The 26,993-nt window shown below is 36.2% G+C and overlaps 1 protein-coding gene across 3 annotated transcripts; it reads left to right on the forward strand.

The window, feature by feature from the left end:
• Positions 1 to 26,795, forward strand: LOC111511588 (cytochrome P450 4C1). Of its 3 annotated transcripts, none has more exons than XM_074173498.1 (12): positions 1 to 164; positions 4,344 to 4,573; positions 4,632 to 4,832; positions 5,031 to 5,216; positions 7,790 to 7,856; positions 8,193 to 8,319; positions 11,765 to 11,843; positions 12,212 to 12,312; positions 16,847 to 16,915; positions 23,051 to 23,216; positions 25,369 to 25,548; positions 26,295 to 26,795. In XM_074173498.1, exons 1-12 carry the CDS (start codon positions 16 to 18, stop codon positions 26,465 to 26,467), a joined length of 1,728 nt encoding a protein of 575 aa, XP_074029599.1. In that variant the 5' UTR covers positions 1 to 15; the 3' UTR covers positions 26,468 to 26,795. The 3 variants fall into 3 exon arrangements, with proteins under 3 accessions (XP_074029599.1, XP_074029600.1, XP_074029601.1); XM_074173499.1 differs by lacking the exon at positions 1 to 164 and adding an exon at positions 1,856 to 1,984; XM_074173500.1 differs by lacking the exon at positions 1 to 164 and adding an exon at positions 1,858 to 1,984 and having other exon boundaries at positions 4,344 to 4,509.
• The last annotated feature ends 198 nt before the right edge of the window (positions 26,796 to 26,993 follow it).

Here is a 26,993-nt window from a genome sequence, read left to right on the forward strand (position 1 = left end):
ACAGGTGCATTGAGAATGCATTATCCGGTAACAGGTTTATTTATTCTTGGAAAAAAAAGAATTATTTCGCACAATTCGGCAGAACTGGTTATAAAGACCGCTGATGAGGGTGAGAGATTTCTTTTCTCTTTTGAAAGTGTTGTATTGTGTTGTTATCCTACTAGGTGAGTGTTATTTTTGCAATAAGGATTGTTTTTGGATTATTTCAATGGAATTCGCAGCTTTCAGTGTGATTATTATGTGTTTTTGAATATTAATTTCTGGGATTTTTCGAAAAAATATTTCATATACTTACAAGTTCGTTATTTGGGAAAATAAAATTTTCAGTCAAATTCTGAAAACGTCTGAAAAACATTAGTATTTTTCTGCTTCGAGAATTAAACTTCGGAAGGATGACAAACGTTAGACATGTTAATTAAAAAAAGAATAATTCCTGGTGCTACTCTTTCGTGAGAAAAATATGGGGAAATATGGGGAAGTGTGAAAGTGAGAAAGCAAGGAATGAAAACACTTCAATGAAATTAATGAAAACACTTTTGCCTAATTTTCACTAGTTATTTAATTTTTACAGCCGGTTTCGAGTTTTATTTCATTATCAAGTATAAAAACTAACTAATAACATTTGAAACTTCAAAACGTGGTTATATAAGGAGTTTGTATGTGATCTGGATGAAAAGGTAATTGAATGAACAGAGGTGCCAACTATAAAAATTCGACACTAGAAATTATAGAAATTACCGGGGTTGTGTAATTCATGAATTCAAGAGTGGAGACCTACATAAATCGAGTTGCTCGTTTAGGGTTATACAGTATCACCATTAAAGTGCGCACCATATGGGAAACTTTTTTTTCGAAAAGTTTCAATGAAGTTTAACTTCGGCGCTTGTATGTGCTTTAAATTTAACTTAAAATGACGCGGCCAACTGCGACCCACTGACGTTCAGTATTTGACAAATTCAACTTTTTTTTTGAAAAAAATTGAAAAAGTGCATTTCTAGATCGATTTTAACAAAAAGTTACTTGAAAAAGTTGTGTCTACGGCAATTTTATATCCATATGCCAAATTTTATGCAACTAGGATAAAGTTGTTATGTATACATAACAAACTCATCATGGAGTTTAACTTTTCTGATAAATTTTTACTTATACGGACATTTTTAGAGAGAAATTAAAAATGTGCTATAAAAATTTCAACATGACTGGTGCAAAGTTTCAATCACTTGGCTATTTTCTTAAACAAACGTCAGTACCTTCAATTTTGAAAAAGCAGACACAAATCAAAAACTGAAATAAGTATTAATAAAATTACTAGAGTTGAAATAACATTAAAATTCCAATATTCAGTATTTACAGATTATTTATAAACACTAACTAGGGCGGTAAGGATGCTTAATCACGTCGAATAAAATTTTTAAGTAGGTTTTGACAAACAAAATGCATGCTATGGTAGTGTCAAGTTGTTGATTTACTTGTCAAATTTTCAACAGTTATTGTTGCAATAATGTTGTCTCTTCAGGAAAGAATAGAAATAGTTTTAATATGTGGTGAGAATACACCATACCGGCAAGTAGCTAACATTTTTAATGAACGGCATCCGGGAAAAATGTTCAACATACTACTGTGTCAAGGATAATGTCGAAATTCAGAGAAACAAGATCCGTAGCAAACCAATTTAAGAAAAAGCATACTCCAAGTAAATATGATGAGGAGGCCCAACTTAAAATTTATTTAAAAGTTATTGAACACGGGCAAACGAGCATAACCGATATTATGAAAAATACCGATTACAAGAGAGAAAGTGTTAGAAAAATTTTATTAAAGAATAAATTTTGGCCAAACAATCCAAAATTTATCACCACATTAAATAAACGAGATTTTGATGTCCATTTGGGATTTTCATTCTGGTTACAAGGAGAGAGAAAATGTAAAGTTTCCGTATGAAATTTTATGGACAGATGAGGCAACGTTCTCTTCAAATGGAACGGTAAGTTCTCAAAATTGCCGATAGTGGGCCCAAGAAAATCCCAATTTTAAAGTTGAATGTGGTGATCAGTATTCTTTTAAAACTAATGTATGGTGTGGGATACTTAACGACCAAATAATAGGGCCATTTTTCTTTAGGAATAATTTATCATCCGTCGGTTGTCTCAACCTTTTAAATAATGAGGTTAGTGAAGTTTTAGATAATATGTCTTTGAATATTAAATACGACCTATGGTATCAGCTTGATGGGGCACCAATACATCACACGGTTGTGACTGTAAAACAGTCCTTCCAACAAATGTTCAGAGGCAAAGTTATTGGACGTAACTGGGAACATTAATGGCCACCTAGATCACCCGACTTGACCCCTTTAGACTTTTTCTTGTGGTGTTACCTGAAACAAAAATTGTACCGAAGTATACCATTTACTGACATACAACATCTGGAAAATACCATTCGCGAGTGCTGTGCAAATATAAATCCCCGATGTATAGGACCAGTAGAAGGACCATAATTTGTATTGAACGTGGATGACGACATACTGAAATGTAGGCTATAAGTGTTTGATTACCTCATTTAGATCAATAAGTAATTTTTTGTACCCATTTGTATTTTCTATAATATTATTGTTGTTTGAAATTTATAATCATGATAATAGTTCTATCGAAATTATTTGCATTTTTTTCAGCTGCCTCTGCTTTTTCGAAATCAAAGGTTTGTTTGAGAAAATAGCCAAGTGGTTGAAACTTTGCACCAGTCATGTTAAAATTTTTGTAGAAAATTTTTAATTTCTCTCTAAAAATGTCCGTATGAGTAAAAATGTATCAGAAAAGTTAAACTCCATGATGAGTTTGTAATGTATACATGAATTGATGACAATTAACCGAACTTGTTTTTTAAAATGAAGGGGATATCTGTCAAAAATAAGCAAAACATTAGCTTCATCCTAGTGGCATAAAATTTGGCATATGAATATAAAATTGCCGTAGGCACAACTTTTTCAAGTAACTTTTTTTAAAATTCGATCTAAAAATGCACTTTTTCAATTTTTTTCAAAAAAAAAGTTGAATTTGACAAACACTGAACGTCAGTGGGTCGCAGTTGGCTGCATCATTTTGAGTTAAATTTAAAGCACAAACAAGTGACGAAGTTAAACTTCATTGAAACTTTTCGAAAAAAAAGTTTCCCATATGGTGCGCACTTTAATTATTTCGTGTGGGGTTCCATTAAAAATATGGTTTACTCCATTCCAATAACAACAATGGAAGATATGAAATCGAGAGTTACAACTGCTTTCAATAGTTTGACTCCAGACTTGATCAGAAGCGCTACACATGACAATCTTTTGAAGAGATTACATGTTTGTTTAAGTGGAGGTGGAGATGTATTTGAACATATTCTGAAATACACTGACGATTAAATTAACTCATTAATTTATGGGTTTATCATTTTCAGTTCGTGTTTCAGCGTTAATAAAACTATTGTTTGAAGAGAAGTTTCATTCGATGGTTGAGGAGTATTTCAATAATTATCTTTTCATTGTATTATCTGTGACTAATTGAGAAACATCAAACGAAATCTGGTTTACAAAAATGAGTGATGAACAAGGAAACCATGCAAATTCCGTTTGAAACAGTTTATCTCGAAAACGGTTCAAAATAGAAATAGTATTATCTGAACAAAGTTGATCTAAAATTGGATGTAGAGCTCAAAAATGTTGAAATATACAGGGTGTTTCATTTGAAAAAATTGAGTTCCACTCATTTTTTCATGAGATCAAAGTATCTGCATTTTTTGAAGACCCTGTATGAGGCAAATGAAAATATGACTCGGAGTGAAGATCCTCATAGTATCACTCCACTCCATTTCAAATTTGATCGTTTTAGTGCAAGAGAGTTCAAGATTATCAGCATTTATAAAAGTTCATGTTTGGTAAAAAAAATATCGAAATTAATTTATATCTTCTAAACGGTAATAGATAGGTATAGGGAAATAGTATATGAATTTGTTGACAAAGTGATAATGAATCATAATATGATATTATATACGGGGTGTTTCATTTGAAAAATCAAAGAAGCCGCTACTTTATAGTAGAAGCGACAACGCCGCTTCGTCTAAAATATTTTAGGCGTGTAGGTCATATTGACTTATGCATACTGTGGAATTTTCAGGTTGATCCGTTGAATAGTTTGCCAGAAACGGCTAATTAACGCTCATCATGAAAAGCCCTATATTTTGAAGGATTGTTTTTATTTAAATGTATGAAAAGAGAAAATAATAAAGACGTTATTATTATTATTATTTCATGATATATATTTTTGAAGTAAATGTGAATACCCATCAGTATTTTTTTGTTTCAGTTCACACGACCAAATGGATATTTCTATATTCACTGAAGAAAACATCAAGATTGAATCTTTGAACCTATTTCGGTACTATCTCATGATATTTCTTGCAGTTACTGCTTTAGTGTGGTATGCTCAGTTCTTATGGAAGAGAAGGAATCTTTATATTCATTCCTGGAAGGTAGACGGTCCATTTTCACTTCCGTTTATTGGTTGTGGATATCTAATATTGGGGAAAACGGAGAGTAGTATTTTTTAATTTGATTCTCACGAAGTTGAATGCTCAAAAGTTTATTTTTTCAGGTGTGATTAGTATCATTTTGAAGTTACAAAATAAAATACCATCGAAATTATTGAGGATGTGGTTGGGTCCCAGACTAATATATTTTGTAGTAGATCCTGAACACATAGAGAAAGTGCTGAATCATCCAAAAGCTCTGGATAAGGAGCCCGTTTACAAATATGTAGCTAATGTAATTGGATTGGGTTTGCTGACAGCTCCAGGTTAGTTGTGACTCTATCTTATTGATAATGATCTAAAATATCATAATAGTTTCAATTTTATCACACATTTTTGGTATACTTATCAAATGTACGTGAGGAAAATGAAAGAGAAATTTCAAAGGATACAAATCATAAAGAAATTTACTCATTACAAGAGATTTTGAATATAAGTTTTTGAATCGATTGTTTTGTTAACAGTCAAGAAATGGAAGTACCACAGAAAACTCCTAGCTCCTTCTTTCAATCAGAAAATACTGGACACTTTTGTAGAAGTTTTCGCAGAACAGAGTATTACATTTGCGGACCAACTGAAGACCGTGATTGGACAAAAAAAAATCGACCTATACCTCTTGGCATCAAGATGTACTTTGGACATAATTTGTCGTGAGTTTTCTTACATTATCTCGAAGAATGATGTTTTATCTAATGAGGATGTGGGGCGATCATTATTAATTGAAAAAACTCTAGAGTACTTTTTCAGTACTTAGTTTCAGAAGTTTTGTTCACAATTTATTCACTTATGATGCACTGTTTGAAACCTTTGTAGTAGTAATTAATATTACTGGAGTTTTTTCCCAACACCAAATCGTTATTTTCAAACACGTGTTTCGATCACCAAGTGGTCATCTTCAAAGAGGAAGTTTAAAACTAGAAACTAATGCGAGCTAACCCTATTTATGCTATAGAGGTAACCCATACAGGTAAACCATCCAGATGTACCAACCATACGGGTTCTATCATTTTACAATATATGTTTATATAAAACAATTTTCAGCTATATGAAAATCAATTTCACAATATTGCCTATCCACATTTATTTTTGAAATGTATCCTTATGTAGTGATCAGTAAACCCAACAACATTATTTTATTTTATTTCAACAAGCTATATAGTATGCTCTTTGGTATAGGTCCGTCATCGTTATTCATAATATTATTGTGTTTACTTATTTCTATACTCTCATAGGCATCTAGTTGCCGGTTGTTGTTAACTTGTCTAACTAATCCTAATGAACTGAAGTCTATGAAATGGTTTTGTTGCAAAATATGATGGGTGAGTGCTGATTTTTCAGGTCTTCCATATTTTAAGTGTGCTATGTGTTTTTTATATCTTACTTCAATAGATCTTTTTGTCTGTCATAATATTTTGCATCGCAGTCCTTACATTCAATTTCGTAAATTCAAAACTTTTCCGAATTCTCGACTTTGTCTTTTGGGCTTCCCAAAAGGCTCTGTAGTGTATGACTTGTTTAAAAAACCACCTCCATACCAAGTTCCTTGAAAATCTTTCCAAAGTTCTTCGTATATCGGTGGTATGGAACTGAGATGTATTTATCTTGGTTTTTGTCCTTTCTGAAAGTTGAGATTTCGATCAAAGTTTACCACTTTCTCTTCGGTACTACGTATACAACGCGGTACTTACTGATATAGCGGAGTTTTATCCAATTATAATTGCACTGCCTACAGACATATAAAACACTTCCTTCTCAAAATCGCAACACACCAACATCACTTTCCAACACATACTGGCGCGTACGCGATGCTTACAACGGAATTTCCCGCTCCCCTCTCACTTAAGAGGGTCATAGAAAGACCAGAGCACCACAGCTTTTTTCAAATTGAAATTCCTGTTATTTTCAGTCGATCATAATATAGTTTTGTATGTAGATTCACAAAACTCTTGTTATGAACGAATTGAGTTATTTGAAGGGTATTGAATTCAAACAAACACTATGTGTTCAGATCAAGTTGACATTGCTCTCCATTTGAAACAGTTTATTTTTCCCTCCAAATAGGTGGTGGATTTTGAGATGATATTATATTTTCTTGATTCAAAATAGTTCATTTTCGCAATTATATAATCAAACGAATGATGTCGTTGAAGGACCATGAAATGCGACTTCTTTGTTGAAAAAAGTGTGATTTTCTGGTGGAACATGGCGATGTTGGCATAAAATAATAGTTTTTCCAATGGAGATAAAAATTTCAAAGCAACCTATGATCTTCTTTTGAAGACATACTTTTTACTGTGTATGGTGGATTCTATACCTTTCCTAGCCAGATACGATCCTATAGATTTAAGTAGTGCATTGTCAAATATTCCTTCAATATCGAGGAATACAACAACAACAATCTCCTTGTTGTCAAGATATTGGGAAATTTTCTCTTTCAACAGGAAGGATGTAAGGCTGATTGGTCGTACCCATTCAGGGTGTGAGTCTTTCCGACCCACTTTACATGCTTCACGATCTACGTTATACTGATTCATGTAGACCTGTTTTCAAGCAAAGGAAGATATTAACAGTATCTTCTCTCTATATTCATAACTATCTGCACTTCGTGGAAAACGCGAACTCGAATTAGAAACTGACTCATAATTACAATGTCATAATTACTCAACAAGACGGGAATTTAATCAAACTACAACAACATCGTACAAAATTATTCGAAAAGACGCCATCTCTAGCAGGTTCCAATTTTTTCAATTGTCTACCTACCGGCCTAAAAAGTGTAGCATCAATTTCAGTATTCAAACGGAGAATCAGAGAATATCTCGTAGATGGTTGTTTTTATAATATTAATGAATATTTTGAATATCCACGTTCGCCAATCAACAATTAATATTATGTACGACATTACCTAAGACTATTATGTACATGTATAAACCCTTTTGATTGTTCATTTCAAACAAGCACTCTCATGTGGTAAATTAACGCATTTTGTAATAATGTTGTACTAATGTTTATATACATTTCATGTTTTTTACCATTGACGACTCCTATATCATTGTGAAGTGATCATTTTGAGGAATAAAGATATTGTATTATATTGATCCCCATTCATCCTTGTTTTTGGTGGTTTCAGTTATCTATCGATAGCATAGATGATGTTTCGATACTTATTAAAATTATATATTTCTGTGTATCAACATTGAAAAGTTCGATAATTTTGTTTCAGAAACGGCAATGGGGGTAAACATGAATATTCAAAAGGAAAAAGGAACTTATGGTGTGATTTTAGACAGGTTGGTACAAAACTGTTTTTCTTTTCTGTACTTTCCTTTTCTTTCTTTATTTTGTTTCTCCGGTACTTCGCTTTGTTTTTATTACTCTCAATCCCTTCCTTTTCCATTCTCTCTTTTCTTTACCAATCCTTTCCTATGTGTCTCGTTACCTTCCACTTCCTTTTCCTCCCTTCCCCTTTACCCCCATTGCACTTCCCATGCCCCTATGCATTTTACGTTCCCTCCCCCTTTCCCATCCTCTCCCTTTTCATCACCTCCTCCCCTCACTCTGTCCTTTCCTTCTCTTCGTTGCATACGAATGATATCATTTATTGACAAAATCCTGCTATTTTCCAGGGCTATGGAGATTTTGACTTACAGGATTTTCAGAGTATGGTACCATGTGGATCTATTATGGAATTTTTCTCCTTCTGGAAGGATACTCGATAGATGTATGCAAGTTATTCAAGATATAACTGGCTCTGTAAGTTGAAAACCAGTTTAACAGCCTGGCCACGGGGCACTCGCCGATGCGTATTTTCGCGCGGTGCGAACGGCGAAGCGTCTAGCGACTGAAATAAACGCACAGCAATGTATAGTATTTCCAATACTAATTGCAACAGCTCAGAGAAGGAATTCACGCCTCGACATAGGCGTCGGCATATTATTTTTCAGTGGTAGTTTTTCAGTTACTTATTCTTACAATCATAGCAATTGATCACCCCATGAAAAAGTTATCTCAACTGAATTTTTCCACCATGGGTAATTATGAAAAATTTCGAAATTTTAGGTAGTTGATTTCCGAGTCAAAAACCCTAAAATACAATGAAAACACAAATAATCACACCGAATTCTCCTTACAAAATAATAGAGGCCAACAAAATTGCTAGAAAAATCAAAATTCTTCTTCGCTATATTCGTTGTCAAGCACTACAGCATTCAAAGTCGGTGACTGATTACATTTCCGCAAGCTTTCTTTCATTGTAGCCCAAACCATTTCAATTGGATTGAACACACAATAGTATGGAGGCAAACGTAAGAGAATATGACCACGTGTTTCACACATCGAATCAATAATATACTCTTTTTTAAAATTACGTTGTTTTATGGTCGTCAGTAATACCTTTTTCGTTGGAATTTTTTCGAGTATTTCCATGTCATGATTTCGCATGAAATCAACAATATCTGCTTTTTTTGTGTTATTGTTTGGTATTGTAGTCAATAACCGAGAATGATACGAAGCGTTATCCATAACAATAACCGAGTTTGGAGGATTATTTGGAAGAAGCTGCTCACTGAACCAGTTTCGAATAAAGCCGCAGTCATATCTTCGTGGTAATCAGCAGACGAATCTTCAATATTTTTGGCCGACAGAAGCAAAGCGTTAGGTACGAAACCATTTTCATTCCCGGCATGCAAAATTATAACACGTTTTCCCCTTGAAGAAGGTGTGTTCAAAGCACACTACTTAGTTTCGTCTACCCAGCCATATTTGACAACATGGGTGTCAAACCAAGTTTCGTCGAGGTAGATTATATGTCTGCTGGATTCTCGCCTCAAATATTCTTGTCGGAGTTGAACAATGCGTGTCGATTCAATTATGACCATCCGATTGTTCAATTTTTTATATTTGAAACCACAAGACAATAAAACACCTCATAGAGTTTTTAAAGATTTGTAATTATAATCGGGATAGTCGAGTAATTTTTACCAAATCATTTCCAAGGTTGGTACTTCATTTTTTTGGTATACATATATCATAAATTGTTCGCCGAATCACATCTTTTGTAGCACCATCAACGTTTGCGAATTTTTTATTCCTTTGTTTTCGTTTCATTGCATGGTCAATGACATGCCCTATTTTAATGACTCGAAGAACTGTCGAACGAGATAGTTTCGTTAACTCGCATATTCTATTCACAATAGCATTATGTGAAGTGTGACAGTTTTCTTTCTTCAAGCATTTATGGATATTTGAAATTACTCGCTGAACTTGAACATGTAAGTCCTTATTTTCGAATTCCGGATCCCTGTCGATTGACACAGATTCAACAACACTAAGATTTTCACAAAAATCGGTTTAAGCGATGAGATTGGAACCTTTGGTGTAAAAGTTGTAAACTTTTCCTAGAGATCAATTACCCTAACACCAAACTGATATTTTTGCACTCGACGCGCGTTTCGCTAGCAAGGTTAGCATCTTCAGGAGAAGCAAATTGATACTGAATCTGAAGGCAAGGGTTAGATGTTTATATACCTGAAGTTTTTTGGTCCGATGTGGACTTTGTTTGTTAAATGATGATTATCCTAATTGATTTTTCGGTAACTAACTAGTGTAACCACTACCTGCAAATTAATTTGTCCACTTTTTAATCTATTGTTGACGAATTGATTTGCAGGTAGTGGTTCCAATAGTTAATTACCGAAGAATCAATTAGGATAATCATCATTTAACAAACAAAATCCATATCGGACCAAAAAACTTTAGGTATATAAACAGCTAACCCTTGTCTTTAGATTCAGTATCAATTTGCTTCTCCTGAAGATGCTAACCTTGTTAGCGAAACGCGCGTCGAGTGCAAAAAATATCAGTTTGGTGTTAGGGTAATTGATCTCTGGAAAAAGTTTTCAAAAATCGGTTTGCAAAACCACTCACTACCTCACCTTACCCCACGAACACACGGCACTGATAAAGAAATATTGTGCCAGTCCAGTTAGCCGAGCATTTACTCCTCAACTACAGTTGATAGCACGTTTACTTACCATCTGGGCGACTAGGGACCACAGGCAAGAAATGTTTATGACTGTACTCTTATTTTTATTGCCGTTCCAATTGGGAATGGATAGACTATACTTATGAAGCCATGCGCAACGGCGACCGGCGAAGCAACCGGCGAAATGTACCAAGCCAACCGCGTGGGCGACTTGCAGCGCGACGGGCGAGTAAAACAAATACATGAATCAGTACGGTGCGAGCCACGAAGTCGAGCGGCAGTCGCGGCGAATAGTGCAGTGATCATACGAGTTTAGTTGTTTTCGCCGCGAAAAATGAACACCGAGACTTTTATTGCTGAAATACTAGCTGGACCATCTATTTGGAAGACTGATTAAAACGTTAGAAATTCTACCGGCAATAACAAGTTATAAGTTGTTCTTTGTTTTAGTTGTACGGAAAATTACTGTAATTTAATTTAGATTTTTGCAATAAATAACATAATTATCTGGAAGTGTTTTTATTCCATGAAATATCAATATACAGGGCAACATTCTTTTAGCTGATAATATTTTGGGCAAAGATAGTTCCAATTTGATTTAGTTATAAAATAATTTGCGACCATTACGTTCTTGGGAAAAGTTATTCACACTGATGGATACTATAGGTAGTTCTCCAAAATATGATCAGCTAATTAAATATTACTTCTATAAATAGGTATATAGATGAATACGTGATGTAGATTAATATAGATGGATATGTATAGATGGGTAAGTACATACCTTAATGTCAAAAACAATTTTTCAGCGGCACTTAAAATTCTATTAGCATTAAATTTTTTCTCCGATTCTGGTTGAATATTCGTAAGAATATAATCGAAGTTTTCAATGCTCATCCTGGTATACTCAAAACATTTTTCTGGATATAATCTGTATTTCTCGTACTTTTTGTGGAATCCTCCATCTATACCCCGATTCTTATTCAAATTATGTACTCCACAATCTCTTACAAATATTAGGTCTTGAACCAAAAAACTATTACTTTCCAAGCAATATCGAGATAATTTCGATAAAGAAATTTCGCTGTCAGACTATTGGTCGCGGCGGCGAACGTGACTACCCGTGTCCTGCAAACGGTGTCGCACCGATCCCCGTGGCCTGGCTGTAAGGACTCGAAACATTTGGTTGAGTACTTATCATTAATAAAATTGTTTCAGGTTGTTTCGAAAAAGATAGATAAATACAAGAAGGATGTGGAATTCAAGCAATCTTGTACAGATGCTGAGATTGAAGAAGGTACTATGTTTTTTTATTAGGTAATGAGTGTTGGAAGTTTCTGGTTTGTCCCGTATGTCTCCGGAACCAAAGTGTTCTGGAATCATTCGATAATACTCAGAAATATACAACTCTGCTACGAGTTAACCACATCTTTATCTCTTACTATTTATGAGTTTCCCAATCAGTATTTAAATTTGAAATGCCCTTTACATAAAGAGAACAAATTGTATCGTATTTTTTTACAAAATAACTGAACGTTGATAAAACGATATAAGTACATAATTTTATCTTTGTTCATTTTTTCCGCTATTGTATATGATTAGTTTTTGAATCCTTTGAATCATTATCAAGAATTTCATCTAATAATTATTTTTTAAATTTTTCAGAACCTGTATACAAACGATTAGCCTTTTTGGACTTGATTCTGAAGAATTCAGTTTTCACAGAACTGGAATTGAGAGAAGAAGTCGATATAATGTTGGCAGCAGTGAGTTGATGTTTCCGTTATAATTTCAGAAGAATATCAAATCTGAAAGATGATATCTTGATATATTTTTATTTCTCACAATCCCACCGAGACACTGACAAAAACATTAAAAAAAGTCGCATCAGTCAATTCATTAATCACAAAGTAAAAGAAGTTTTCACAAATGAAATTTTGGTGTGGAAGTAGATGCCATAAAAATTGATAATTTCCATTGGCAATCCATTATTGCGTAAAAATTCATCCTCCACAGAAAGGAGCTTTCAAGAAACAGCATCATACTAATTTCATACTCGATTTTCCTAGCTTTTCCTAGAAGTCAGTCAAAGTCGTCCCCAAACATGAAAAGGAAATTTGAAATAACCCAGCAAATTGCTTCAGAGCAGTTCTACTTTCTGGAAAATTCTGCCCAGAGCCTCCATTCGGTTTCATATCAAAACGATAGTATACTTAGTATAAAAATGATATGAGCATATTTGTCCAACACAACTCGGTAGTCAAAACTTACAGCAATGTGTATAGTTCAATTGATTCTTGATTCAGGAACTGAAGATAATGTAAAATTCTTGGAGTTCATCAAGAACCGAAACTGCTATGGGAATCACATATTGACATTGTATGCGGAATACTTTGCAGTCCTATATGTTTACTACGTACACTGCTTGAAACAGTGTAGGAAGAACCTCCAAACCAGCCTATCTTGATTTGGTTCACTTGATTTTTACCTATGCTTTTTCTCCATGCCGCCATTTCCAGTTTTCAGTTTGCTGAGGAGAGCTCACGAACCACAATAATTACGCGAGGGGTCCTTCTGACTTATATACAGTGCATTTCTTTAATTTCCCATCCTCCTCTTTCATTTTTTGAAGCGGTCAACTGAAAAAATTGAAATTTGGGATAATGCATGAGTACTTTATTTTGAAGTGTAATTCATAGATGAAATTTTCAAGATGGCGACTGGGCACATCTGGAAAAAAAATTAAATGGAAAGGGGGGTCTTGTGACACATCATTTTGAAGCTTCTGTCAAATGCTTCACAACCCTAGAATATAATGTCAATATCTTCAACTACTACAAAATGGCGGAACTTTCAATAATTGCCTTGATACATTGACATTTAACTAGATAATATGGTTGCCTTGAACTTCTTGACATATGAACAGCCTATCCGAAATTCCACGGCGAACATTTTCTAATACAGTAACGTCAATATCTCTACAAATATTTATTGCTTTACGCGGTATATCCAACATTGAAGCACGTTCAGTTTTGTACACCTTTTGCTTCAAATAGCCCCATAAAAAAAGTTCAAAGGTGTCAAATCTGTCGAGCGGGCTGGCCATTTTGTAGGACCTCGACGGTCAATCCAACGACCGGGAAAAGAAGTATCCAAATAGTTTCTTACTTGTCTGGAGTATTGTGGTGGTGCACCAACTTGTTAGAATACAATATCCATATCGAATTCTTTAGGATTCGCTTCGACAATTTCAGTGATGAGAGGATCAACATATTCAAATACAGTTCCCCTGTTGAATTTAAATCATTAATAGAGGTCCTACAATATGGTTTTTCAATATTCTTGCCCAAAAGTTAATTTTTTCTGGATATTGGGTATGTGTTTCCCGGAAAATGTGAGGGTTGGTGTCACTCAAATAACAGCAATTTTGTCTGTGAACATTGCCGTTTAAGAAAAATGTACATTCGTCACTAAAACAAATATTGTGGAGATAGGTAGGATGCCTTGCAATGGTTTCCGTCATGATTTCGCAGAATTATGTTCTTCGATCAGGGTCATCTTCAGTTAATTGGTGTATCATTTCAATTTTGTATAGATGATACATATTTCTCTTCAAAAGTCTCCACACAGTAGAAGGAGACACCTCACTAACATTCGCGACGGAATAAGTAGACTGTTCAGGTTTTACTACCACCTCACCAATTATTTGCACTTGCTGTTCTTCCGGAATGGGGGAGCTTTTTGTTATATACACTACTTTAGTTGTAAATTTGGATACAAGTTCCCTCAAATATTTTCTACAGATAGAACGATTCGGAAAACATTTATTGAAAATCCTTTCGGTCTCGTGAAAATTAGTTACGCTTCGCACCGTAAATATAAGTCGCTTCAATTTTTTTTCAATGGACGATAATTCACCATTTTAGAGATTGTTCACGTGGTACCTTTCTACTAGTAAAACCGAAAACTAAATGAGAATATTCTAACTAAACAATGATGTTCATTGTCGTACTGACATTTTTTAACGTTTTTATAAACAAAAAATAACTCAACAAACCTTATCGGGTTGTTGGAATTGCCATATGGCAGATAAAAAGGAATATTTCTAGAAATATCGATATTAATGTGTTTGTCTTCGGGAAATTATTAAATGTTCCGCCATTTTGTAGTAGGTGAAGATATTGACTTCATATTCTAGGGTTGTGAAGTATTCATCAGGAGCTTCAAAATGATGTGTCACAAGACCCACCTTTCTATTAAATTTTTTTTCCCAGATGGGCGCCCAGTCGCCATCTTGAAAGTTTCATCTGTCAATGTTACTTCATAATAAAGTATCCATGCATTAATTCCATTATCCCATATTTTAATATTTTCAAAAAATAGAGTGAAACAGAGCACAAAGGTTGGGTTTTGAATATGTGAGAGAGTTAACAATAAATACAGACAGCAAACACTTGAATTCTCTTGCTCAGAATAATTGAATTTCGAATTCAAGGGTGTAGGAATCTCAATCGTTTTTGTACGGTTTAATCTCTGGAAGTGGAATATCTCCTCTAACTGTAGATCTTGAGTAACCCGATGACCTCTCGTTTTCTAAAAGAAAAATTTTATATCTGGTTGCTAGCTGGACCTAGGTCTGTTTCACCATCTTCTCTATCGATGCACTGTATTACATCCGGGTCTGACCCCTCTGGACCCCTATGTTAAGGAGGTTGCGTTAATGGCCATGTTACGATTGCGCACGGCTGGTGTAAACCCCGAAGTAGGAATGGGTCAATTGAGGCTGGGCCTATGGCGAGAAGAGCTTACTGCGCAACCTCTGCTGCAGGCAACCAGTGATGCAACTGAACCCAGGTTTGTGTTTAATAAACCCTACAAAATACAAACTAAGCAGAACACAGAGTCAGATGCTACAAATGTAATACGCATATATACAGACGGCTCAAACACTTAAGAAGGCTTAGGATGAAGAGTGCACTCCAGATCACTAAGCCTAAGGATTGAGTGGGGAATGAGAAGAAATACCAGCGTGTTACAAACAGAACTGGCTGGTATCTCAATCGCCACAAAAGAAATAAGCAGAGAAAGAATATCAGGCAGGAACATAATAATCTGCACTGGCAGCAGACAAGCCCTATTAGCCTTGAACAGACAACGTGTAACCTCAGGGCTAGTACTTGAGTGTCACCAAGATTTAGCCAAAGCCTCGGTAGATAATAACATTATCCTGAGGTGAGTTGAAGGGTACGACGGGAGTAAAGGTAATCGCATTGCCGACTCTTTAGCCAAAGAAGCGGCTGGACCAAGAATTTCAGGACCCAGTGGCACCTACGGCCTGATGAGTTCGACAATTGCAGAACTAGCCAAATGTTACACCCATGCTCAATCCCTAAAGAGATGGGATGAAATCAATGGATGCAATCTTGCCAGCATCACCTTGGGCGACCCTGGGAATCTGGCGCCAAAGAAATATCTGGCGATGACCAGGAAAAATCTACGCTCATCAGTAGGATTTTTTGACTGGCTTCTGTCAACTAAGGAAACACCTCCATAATATGGGGCTAGTGGACACACCTCTATGCAGGATGTGTGAATAGGAAAATGAGACTGTCCTATGCGAGTGCCCGGAGTTATCGTCAATAAGAGAGTGTGTGTTCGGCGAGTCTTGACCTACACCTGCCGGTATATAGATCTCTCCCAGTGACCTGTCCACCTTTCTGGAAGGGACAGGAAGGACGATGACCTAGGAGGACAACTCCTCTGGAGGATGTACAATGGGTCACATGTAGCCTAAGTGCTGTGGGCTTACACTCACCCTCCCTACTCTACAGATACAGATACAGTGTATTACATCATCTGAAGAATATTTTCAATCTTCTGTTCGTAGAGATCGGTATCTACCACCGTGTGTGTGAATATTCAGGATTTCAAATGAAATCATTACAATTATGCTGACTCTATGAAACTATGAAACTATATTCAGGTCTCCGCAAATGATAACTTCCGCATATGTTTCAATCACTTCATTAAGAAATGATATTGAAAACACATTTCTAGATCTCCACATAGCAAGCCCAGCAACGAAGAAAATTTGTTTATTCAAGAAACATTTTATTGTGAGATCTCAACTACATGGTTTCACAAAAACACAATATCTTCTTGATTTACAGAATTAAAAATGCTATTTTGGATAAATATCGCCACACCAAAACGGGTGTTGAAATTTTTTGAATAACTCGTTATCAAATGATAATTATGTAATCCAATTGATGATATTTTTCAATACATTTTTTATTTTAGGGCACCGAAACAACTGCATCTTCAATCTGCTGTTTGTTCACAATGTTGGGAATGTATCCTGATATCCAGGTAAAATAATACGTGAAGTCAGTTACAGTTTGCAATATTAATGAACAACAATTTATATGTTTTTACTATATAACACAGTTGCTATTTTTTGCTCGAAGATAAAATACAAGCACTACAGAAAAAACCGCTTTAAGAGCGGTTCCTGTGTGAAAGTAGCGATTCACGTTGGATTTAAATTGCTGGGGATTAAATTCATTTGGAAAAATGTTCTCACGAACTTTATTCCGAATGGAAGACTTCTTAAATAGTGAAGTTCGATGTGTGCTGAGTTGAACTTCAAAACTATGAGCAGTCACAGTCCGTCGCGTATTTCTGATATGTGTCGAAGTCACTTGAACACCTCCCGTGAAAGTATCTATGAAAGAGTGACAAATCTCCAACCTTTTCTCGACTACCAAGGTTACAAGTGATGTTCGTGTCAGGCGGATGGCTCTTTTCTGAATGGAGCTTCAGCAGCTTCAGGGTATGCTTAGGGACGGAGCTCCGTACATGAGAACAATACTCCAAAGAAGGTCTCATCTGAACTTAATAAAGCATTGCAATTTTTCTGGGTCGAAACAGTGTTTCAAGCTTTTGAGAAGCAGCCTTTGCAATTTCAACGAAATGATTGTACCAGGACCTATTATTGTCCATTTTAATATCCAAGGAACATATCGAAGTATATAAAAAGCGAAATTGTCTGTCCTGACATCATTATGTTCGATTCGGAGACATTTATCTTTTTGGAGAAAACCCATACCTACATTTTCGTGGCATTAAATTTAACCAATTTTACTTTTACCCCAATTCGAATTCACCACTAGATCCTCATTAAAATATGCAACCTCCTGCTGCCGGTGAAGATGTGTATCCGCAGTCGATGTCCTGGAATCCAAATGGAATGGCGAGGCAAGTGTGCTGTTGTCAGCAAAGCAATATATTGGATTCTTGGTTTTCCACACTCAGTCGTTGATATACAAAAAAAGGGGGTGGAGACAATATGGATCCCTGGGAAAAACCAGCGTTGATGTAAAAGTATTCGAGAGATATCCATCGACGTCCACTCGCAGGGAACGCTCTTTCAGGAAGGTGGAGAGCTATACACAAAAATGATCCGACATGCATCGAAGTTTGGCCAGCAAACCCTCGTGTCACACACGGTCAAAGGACTTAGAAATATCAAACGCAACAGCTCTTGACTTTCCATGTTTCTCGATTGCGTTATTCCAAGTATGGGTGACATAAGATAGAAGGTCGCCTGTTGATCCCTAGGGATCCCTGGGGAACATCAGCCTTGATGGTAAAATTATTCGAGGGATATCCATCGACGACCACTTGCAGGGAACGCTCTTTCAGGAAGTTGGAGAGCCATACACAAAAATGATCCGACATGCTATAGCATCGAAGTTTGGCCAGCAAACCCTCGTGTCACACACTGTCAAAGGACTTAGAAATATCAAACGCAATCGCTCTTGACTTTCCATGTTTCTCGATTGCGTTATTCCGAATATGGATGAAATACGATAGAAGGTCGCCTGTTGATCCCTAGGGATCCCTGGGGAACATCAGCCTTGATGGTAAAATTAATCGAGGGATATCGATCGACGACCACTTGCAGGGAACGCTCTTTCAGGAAGGTGGAGAGCCATACACAAAAATGATCCGACATGCCATAGCATCGAAGTTTGGCCAGCAAACCCTCGTGTCACCCACGGTCAAAGGACTTAGAAATATCAAACGCAACAGCTCTTGACTTTCCATGTTTCTCGATTGCGTTATTCCAAGTATGGGTGACATAAGATAGAAGGTCGCCTGTTGATCCCTAGGGATCCCTGGGGAACATCAGCCTTGATGGTAAAATTATTCGTGGGATATCCATCGACGGCCACTTGCAGGGAACGCTCTTTCAGGAAGGTAGAGAGCCATACACAAAAATGATCCAACATGCCATAGCATCGAAGTTTGGCCAGCAAATCCTCGTGTCACACACGGTCAAAGGACTTAGAAATATCAAACGCAACAGCTCTTGACTTTCCATGTTTCTCGATTGCGTTATTCCAAGTATGGGTGACATAAGATAGAAGGTCGCCTGTTGAAACCAGGGGGTCCCTGGGGAACATCAGCCTTGATGGTAAAATTATTCGAGGGATATCCATCGACGACCACTTGCAGGGAACGCTCTTTCAGGAAGGTGGAGAGCCATACAAAAAATTATCCGACATGCCATAGCATCGAAGTTTGGCCAACAAACCCTCGTGTCACACACGGTCAAAGGACTTAATAATATCAAACGCAACAGCTCTTGACTTTCAATATTTCTCGATTGCGTTATTCCAAGTATGGATGACATACGATAGAAGGTGTTGATCTTTGTTACCGAAAGCCATATTGATGATCGCTCAAAATGTTAAAACCTTTCTCCATGATTCTTGTTACCACTGATAGCAAAGCAACTGGTTTATGGTTATTTGGTAATCAACAATATAATATGCCGTTATCATTATGCCGTGCTCACAAGTTTCGTTTTTTCCCTTGAACGAAAAAGAGATATGACCTTCATAGATGGTTGAAATAGTATCAGGAATGCAGCTAGAAGTTCAGGGTAGTGCTTGTACCAGATCTAGCATGGAATTAGGAAGTAGATATTCGAAAAGACAGAAATAAGATACATTCAAGAATTTGACCTGATTTTGAATTTGTAAACATGAAATATATTGAAACACACTTCAGGATGATAGTCCACATGAAAACAATTGATGAATATATCGATTACTGATCCAACCAGCACTCGAAACTAGTCTTAGAGAACTAAAGGCAAGGTTGATTTGTAGTTTCATATTTCAAGTCCGACTCTGGCAATTCTAATATTCCAGTGTACGGAATATCAGACTCATTCCTAATTTGAAGTGAAAATTTGTGATTATTCAGGAAACATGTGGCAATAACTGTTGAACACTCTTGAAAAGCAATTTTGCGAGAAAAATGTTGCAAGTGATGTCCCGTATACAGGATATACTACCAATCACATTTTGTCTGCTAATTGAGTAACAGATTGATTTCAAATATGATGTTAACAAATTTATGGACAGTGGTAGACACCTATGAGCCACTTAGGTAATTCCCCAAGTCAAAAACTCATCAAAGAGGACCACGGTTACTGTATGGTGGTCAGCAACTGGTGAAGCAATCAATCGAATGTATCTATGATGTCGCTTTGAAACACTGAATAGGAAGTTCATTTTAGACTTCCTTATTCAAATTACCCATGTACTTTGACTATAATTTTGAGATTCGATTTTGTTATTGAATCAGATGTTATTTTATGTTCTCTATGTGGAATCAATAAAGGCACTTTAGTCTTGTTGAATACTGTAATGACCTCTTACATTCTGAATATAGATTAAACATTACATTAGTCTATGACATGTATCACATAAGTAATCACAGTTTTAGGCTAGGTTAGGTCCAATTGTGAGTGGGTCCATTCGACCCTCCGCCGCAACCCGCAGCTTCTTAACGAAGCCGATCAGTTTGTATGGTGAGTGGTTTTTCAGTTCAGATGGTAAGGGTACGGCTCTGCCGAACTCTAAAAATTTGATCCGGTCCCCAGCAGGACAGGTACAAAGTATATGCTCTGCTGTTTCATCGTAAATGAGGTGCAAGATTTTCACCTTGATACCCGCGACAACCTTCCCATATGAGGGTTTTTGCATGTCAGCTACACTGACGATGCCTCAGATTCAACCCTGTAGGGCTTTTTTGCCTCTGGTTTTGCTGAATCATCACTTGAGCGCAAACGTTTGCTAACCTGCTCATGGGGGTTCTATTCCTCCACCTGGGACAGATTCTGCGTACGCCGCTCAATAATTTGGTGCAAGGCGGTTTCATAAGGTACCCCGCTCTTGAGGAGATGGCTCAGTCGTTTCCTGGCTGCACCACCAAACCATTTTTTTAGGTTCAGTTATTGGATCAGGAGTTGGAGAGTTGAGAACCTCTCGCTCTTGATCTAAATTTACAGGGACGTCAGTTGGAGTCGGAAACTCGACATCCATCTCCTCTGTAGACTCAACGTCAGAAAGAATTTTTAGGATTATTCTGTCCATAAAAGTCCCACAATTAGCTAAAGAAAGAAGGTCAATCACGGCAGAGCCCCGCATTACCGTGACAAGGCGATGCTACGACGAGAGGGCGCCAGGTATCTCGAAGGTTCCGTAGAGACAGCTGATAGGCTCAGTGTCATTCATCCTCTCGGCACGGATACATACACCTCAGGATTAAGCCATTGTTGGGATGCCATTCAGTTAGGAAGTAATAGAACCACAAGTGATTCTGTCATTCCCGTATCCAGCGGGATACGGTTTCAAAAGAGTTATTTGTAAAGAAATCCAAACTCTGACATTCTAAGAGACAATTGTTCCTTTTAATTTTCCATAAAATTCAATTCAAAACATAATAACGCAAAAACATAATTCACTTCTGAAAGCTACATAAGTTTCTATTTTGTTGTGTCAAATATTATAAACGCATGTTTACATAAAGATGATTCATCGCTGCAAATGCAGTTTTACTGGTTTCATTGATTTCAGTAAAATGGAACTGAATCATCTGGATAAGTACGATCAGAATTGGCCCCAATTATGAAGGAAATAATCAACGAATCCTTTGAATCTGGTATCTTCCCTACTGACTGTAAAATTGCATGAGTTTCTCCTATATTCAAATCCGGTAGCAAAAGTGATATGAATAATTATAGGCCCATTTCGGTTCTCCCTTTATTTTCGAAAATTATCGAAAAGGTCATGAATAATAGGTTGATAGATTATTTAGAGTCAGGTCAATATGGATTTCGCATATCGAGTGATACTGAGTCTGCAGCAATGGATGTCATTTCTAATATTCAACAACAATTAGATAGAGATATGAGGTGGTCTATTATCTTTCGATTTGCGAAAGGCATTTGGCACAGTCAATCATAATATTTTATTAAAAAAATTGAATAGTATTGGTATTCGAGGAATTATTCATAGATGGTTTGAAAATTATTTATCTTACAGAAAACAGTTTGTGTGTCTAAGGAAAAATGCCAGTTCATTGAAAACTATCACCTGTGGTGTTCCACAAGGGTCTATTTTGGGTCCAGTTTTATTTTTGATTTACATCAATTCTGTTTCAAAATTATTGTTGAAAGGAAATATTAAGTTATACGCGGATGACACAACATTGCTTTATTTTTCTAGTGATACTAAAGAAGTTTACAATAACATGAAAAATGACATTATATTGCTAACCTCTTGGTTAAATTATCATAAATTAAGTTTGAATTATGAAAAGTCTTCTTTAATGTTGATAACTAATAACAAAATCACAAAGAGAATTTGACTGTTAACAACAAAATGATTAAATATTGTCAAAACACAAAATTTTCAGCACTATACATTGATGAAAGTCTGTTGGAATACTCATATTGAAATGTTAAAAAAGAAAATCGGACCAATTTTAGGAATATCATTTAGGATTAGAAATTTTATTCGATTGAAATATCTCAAATGTATTTCTGTTTGGTATATTCAAATCTACAATATTCAATTCCAATCTGAGAAACAGCTAATTTATCAATAATAAATCCTCTCAAGAGACTGCAAAATTGTTAGAAAAAATCACAAACATTCAAATTTGGAATTCAATCAAATAAATACCATCCATGACTATAATACAAGACAAGCAAAAAAACTACTAGTTGAATCATATCGCTCAAAATTTGGGGAGAAATCAATATTTCATTTAGGAGTTGAAATATGTAATAATCTTCCAGAGAAACTAAAAATGAATCAAAAAACAAAATTCAAATCGGATTAAAAAAAGTTTCTGCTTTCTTCCTCTAATTGAAATTCTGATCCCCATATTAATTTTTTTTGTTTTTGATAACCATAATGATACAAAAATGTATATATTTATATATTTATGTGTGTGTATATGTTAATATGTATGTATATATGTATATTTGTGTTTGTATTTATGTGCTGTATATGTAACTGATATTTAATATTGAAATAATGTATTTAATCATTATTTTAAATTTTATCCCTGTTATGAACATTCTTTTTTCTTGGGATTAATAAAGAATATTATTATTATTATTATTATTTACTTTTGCAGCAAAAGGTATATGAGGAAGTTATTGATATACTAGGCCCCGATCGTACAGTTGTTGCGTCAGACTTAGCCGAACTGAAATATACAGAGAGAGTGATCAAAGAGAATTTGAGGCTTTTTCCTATAGCAGCTATCTTTGCGAGATCGATCGAGGAAGATATAGATATTGGTGAGTATATTTATACTCGCAGATTAAAAACGTTTAGACAATGTTAACTGATTTGAATCAAGTGTTTTGTATATTTATTACCATACGCTTAGTAGAATACAATAATGGAAAACCTGCTATTCATAACATATACAATGTTGAGAAAAAGTGTAAACTTTCACGGTTACATATAACTATGAGTAATTTTCCAAGTTTTCAACCGTAATCTGCTGGTTTCATGCCTGTCGTTTCGTTTACGACTGCGGCTGATATTATCAAAGCGATGATATAACGGACGATGATTTGTGGTTGTTCTCAAACTTCGACAAGAGCCCAATTCATCTGAAAACCTGAAAATCATTCAAATAACCTCTGGCGTGAAATCTGTTATTCCGTTAACCAGCTGGTCAAAGTCAACTGGTAACAGCGGAGCTGATTTCAAGCGGGAAATACAACTGAGGAACGTGAATTCAAAAGTAATTACAAAAAATTCTATCAGTGAAGAAGCTTTCCTGCCCTATGAAGAATGTTGCGAACTGTGTTGAGACAGTTCTGGAAGAACACAGTGTGAAATCAAGAACCAGGCCAACTTAAACCATCAGAAAGAGTCTGAGGTTAGCTAAAGCCCAACAAGGGTGACCTCGAAGCATATGTATGTATATATATATATATATATATATATATATATATATATATATATATATATATATATATATATATATATATATATATATATATATATATATATATATATATATAAGAGTTGTCCTCTCAGGTCATCGTCCATCCTGTGGTGGACAGGTCACTAGGTCTACACTAGGTCACTAGGTGTAGGCCAAGACTCGCCGAACACACACTCTCTTTGGCAACCTTGATATATCTCACGACAGCAGCGACATTACTTCAACCTTCCTGGGGTTCCCATAGTGAAGGTGTTCCATTGAAGGCGCTTTCCTGCAGAGGTAGCCGGTTGACCCGCCGCAGGAAGTGCCCTTGCTGTTGGAGGTGGAGTGGGGGAGGAGGAGGGTGCACTTTTAGTTGCTACCACTACTGCCTCTTTTGCTCTCTTTCTCCTTTTGTCCTCAGCGCCACAAAAACGCCGCCTTTGTATTACATCACGAGGTGATCTGCTATGTTCAACCTTATTCCGAGCGATAGATTGAGGAGGACATTTCTGTTCATCCCCAGCCACCGCCATAGATTGAGGTGAGCACTTCTGTCCAGCCTTGGGATTGGTTTTTGTTGTGTCTATTTGTTTGTTTCATATATGTGTGTTCCCACGAGTGGCCAGAGAAGAGTTGGTCACCTCTGGCAAAGTCCCGCATTACCAGAGGAAGGCTGATTACAATGAGCTTTCGCCCGGTTCCCCAAGGGGATAATTCGTAACCGCATATCACCCTGCGGCCATTCAGCTGTCGGTAATTTTCCTCACACTTAAGCTTGGGTAGGCTGGTAGACGATGGACTGTTTTGCAAAGGCTTTTGGGGAGTTTTAGTTCCCCTCACCCTACTTATTTCTGCCACTGACCAGGAGTCCGGTACCCCGTCCGTAAGGCCACATATTGGCTTCCCGGACAGGGCCCCAGTCCCCTGGCCGTTTCCCTATCCGCCATCTGGAGACGCCCCCAATAGGTAGCCCAACCCACGCAGACTTCGAGGGTTTAGCACATTCCTTGCAATTGTGAATCGATCTACATCAGAACTTCGAAGAGAAATGAGATTGCCCTGCTCTCTGAACCCAAGATAGAATATGAATCAGCGAACCATGTACCTAGAGAAGATACGCATATTCAACCTCATCGTTATTTGCTACATATCTACCTTGTAACTTTAATAACAAAATTGAGAACTTGAAATTCACGGCTGCTGTCCTAACCTCACTTGGACACATATTCTCGCCAGAATACTCGATCTGAGTAGATTTCTTTTGGATCATATAGGATCATACAGGGCGGATCAAAAAATGAGGTTAAGACATCTTTGGAGATGATAATTATTGATGGGAAGTATTCCATACAATTGAAACTAACTGATGAATGAATTATAACCAATTTATGGACTATATGAAGAACTTCGTACCTTCTTCAAACATAAAAATGATAAGGAATAATACCACCGTGTTTCTTAAAAATATACTATAATATACTATACTAAATTGAAATTACTTTTCACAGGGGATGCAATCTTACCAGCAGGAAGTTCTGTTGCCTTTAACACCGTCCACATTCATCGCAATCCTGAATACTGGGTGGATCCACTAAAATTTGACCCGGATAGATTTTCACCAGAAGAAGTTGCCAAACGACATCCATGCACATATATTCCATTTTCGTACGGACCTAGGAACTGCATAGGTACTGGAATTTTTATTTGATGATTTGGTCTTTGAAATTTTGGTGAAAGATGAATTCAAAACTAGAGATATTTCAATTTCTGGAAATGTATCCCAAGTAATTATTTTTTGAACCCACTATGTTTTGAAGTTAGTTACCTCTGAGAAAGAAGTGAATTCTTATGATCCTACTCAACTGCAACTAAAGACCCCCTCTTTATGCAGAAGGCTGAACTCAAGTTCTTTTCGGAACTGACTTGATATTCAAAATTTGATGTAGAAAAATACGCATCTGGTGACAGCAGCTGCCAAATTGATTTGATAAAAAAAGTCGACAATAAGGAGAGGGCACAAAAGGGATTTGGCAAAATCATATTTTTCTTTAATTTAATTACAGATAAACTTGAAAGACGTAGTATTACAGTGGTGACTACGACGGGATTTTATACATATTAAGTTGTTACTACAGGTGGTGACAATAGCTGGGATCATAACAAAGCGGTGACCGGATTATTTCACTGGTGGCCCAGTAAAAGTCCAGTCATTACAGCGTTTCAAAAATCAAATGCCTTTTTCAAATTTGGTGCCATACGTATCAGTTTCGTTTCGCCAGGTTCGATGACGACTTGTCCCGTTTCATCATGCCTCCTTTCCTCTCGTTTAATGTCTTATCTTATCTTTATTATCAACTGTGAAGTTTCTACATTGTATGCACCCCAAAACCCCCAATTTGTTTTCAGAATACATTAAAATCTGAGTATTTTTCAGGTTGGAAATATGCCATTGCCAACATCAAAACGATAATTTCAACTGTCATCAGACGGTACAGGATTTTCACTGAATACAAATCCATAGAGGAGATAGACTTGAAAATAAACCTACTGCTGAGGATGAAGGATGGACCAAAAGTGTGGTTAGAATATAGAGGACAAGAGAACTGAAAATGATTTTCGTAGGACTGGAAAATATTATACCAACAGGTGGTAACACTTTTAGTCACCATCTACTTTTGCAGCTTCAGGAAGATATTGGTATCACAGGAATCTGCTTGCAGCTCTTCAAAAAAGTTATTTTAACAATAGAACTCAGTCTGTTAATGTTGATAGTGTACTCAGTGACGTGAAGCTGATTGATTATGGAGTACCACAAGGTACAGTTCTAGGGCCTATGTTTGTTTGAAGGTGATTCGTTATTATAAACTTATTATGGATGTCTGAATTGTAACCAATACATAAATGAATATACAAAATATATTGAATAACAAGAGCTCTATCGATTCTTCAATACCTTGTCTCGTAAAAATCAATTAGAAGGTCTTGGAAACCAATCTCATATTATGATATAGGTACCAATCCAATCCATCCAACCACTCCTGTATGGTCCTTTCTTTTCCTCGATTGACATTGTGAGCGAAACTGTTCTTTTTCACTTACTCGAAGGCACGCTTGTGGACTAAACTTCGAATCA

The sequence above is a fragment of the Leptinotarsa decemlineata genome, unplaced genomic scaffold (genome assembly GCF_025532065.1).
Source record: "Leptinotarsa decemlineata unplaced genomic scaffold, Ldec_3_MD MMD2_tig00000251_RagTag_RagTag, whole genome shotgun sequence".
Taxonomy (NCBI): Eukaryota; Metazoa; Arthropoda; class Insecta; order Coleoptera; family Chrysomelidae; genus Leptinotarsa; species Leptinotarsa decemlineata.

Coding starts and splice junctions, on each gene's coding strand:
- LOC111511588 (XM_074173498.1), top strand. CDS start 16: ATGCATTATCCGGTAACAGGTTTATTTATTCTTGGAAAAAAAAGAATT. Junction 4,574..4,631: donor AATATTGGGGAAAACGGAGA/GTAGTATTTTTT, acceptor TTATTTTTTCAG/GTGTGATTAGTATCATTTTG. Junction 4,833..5,030: donor GGGTTTGCTGACAGCTCCAG/GTTAGTTGTGAC, acceptor TTTTGTTAACAG/TCAAGAAATGGAAGTACCAC.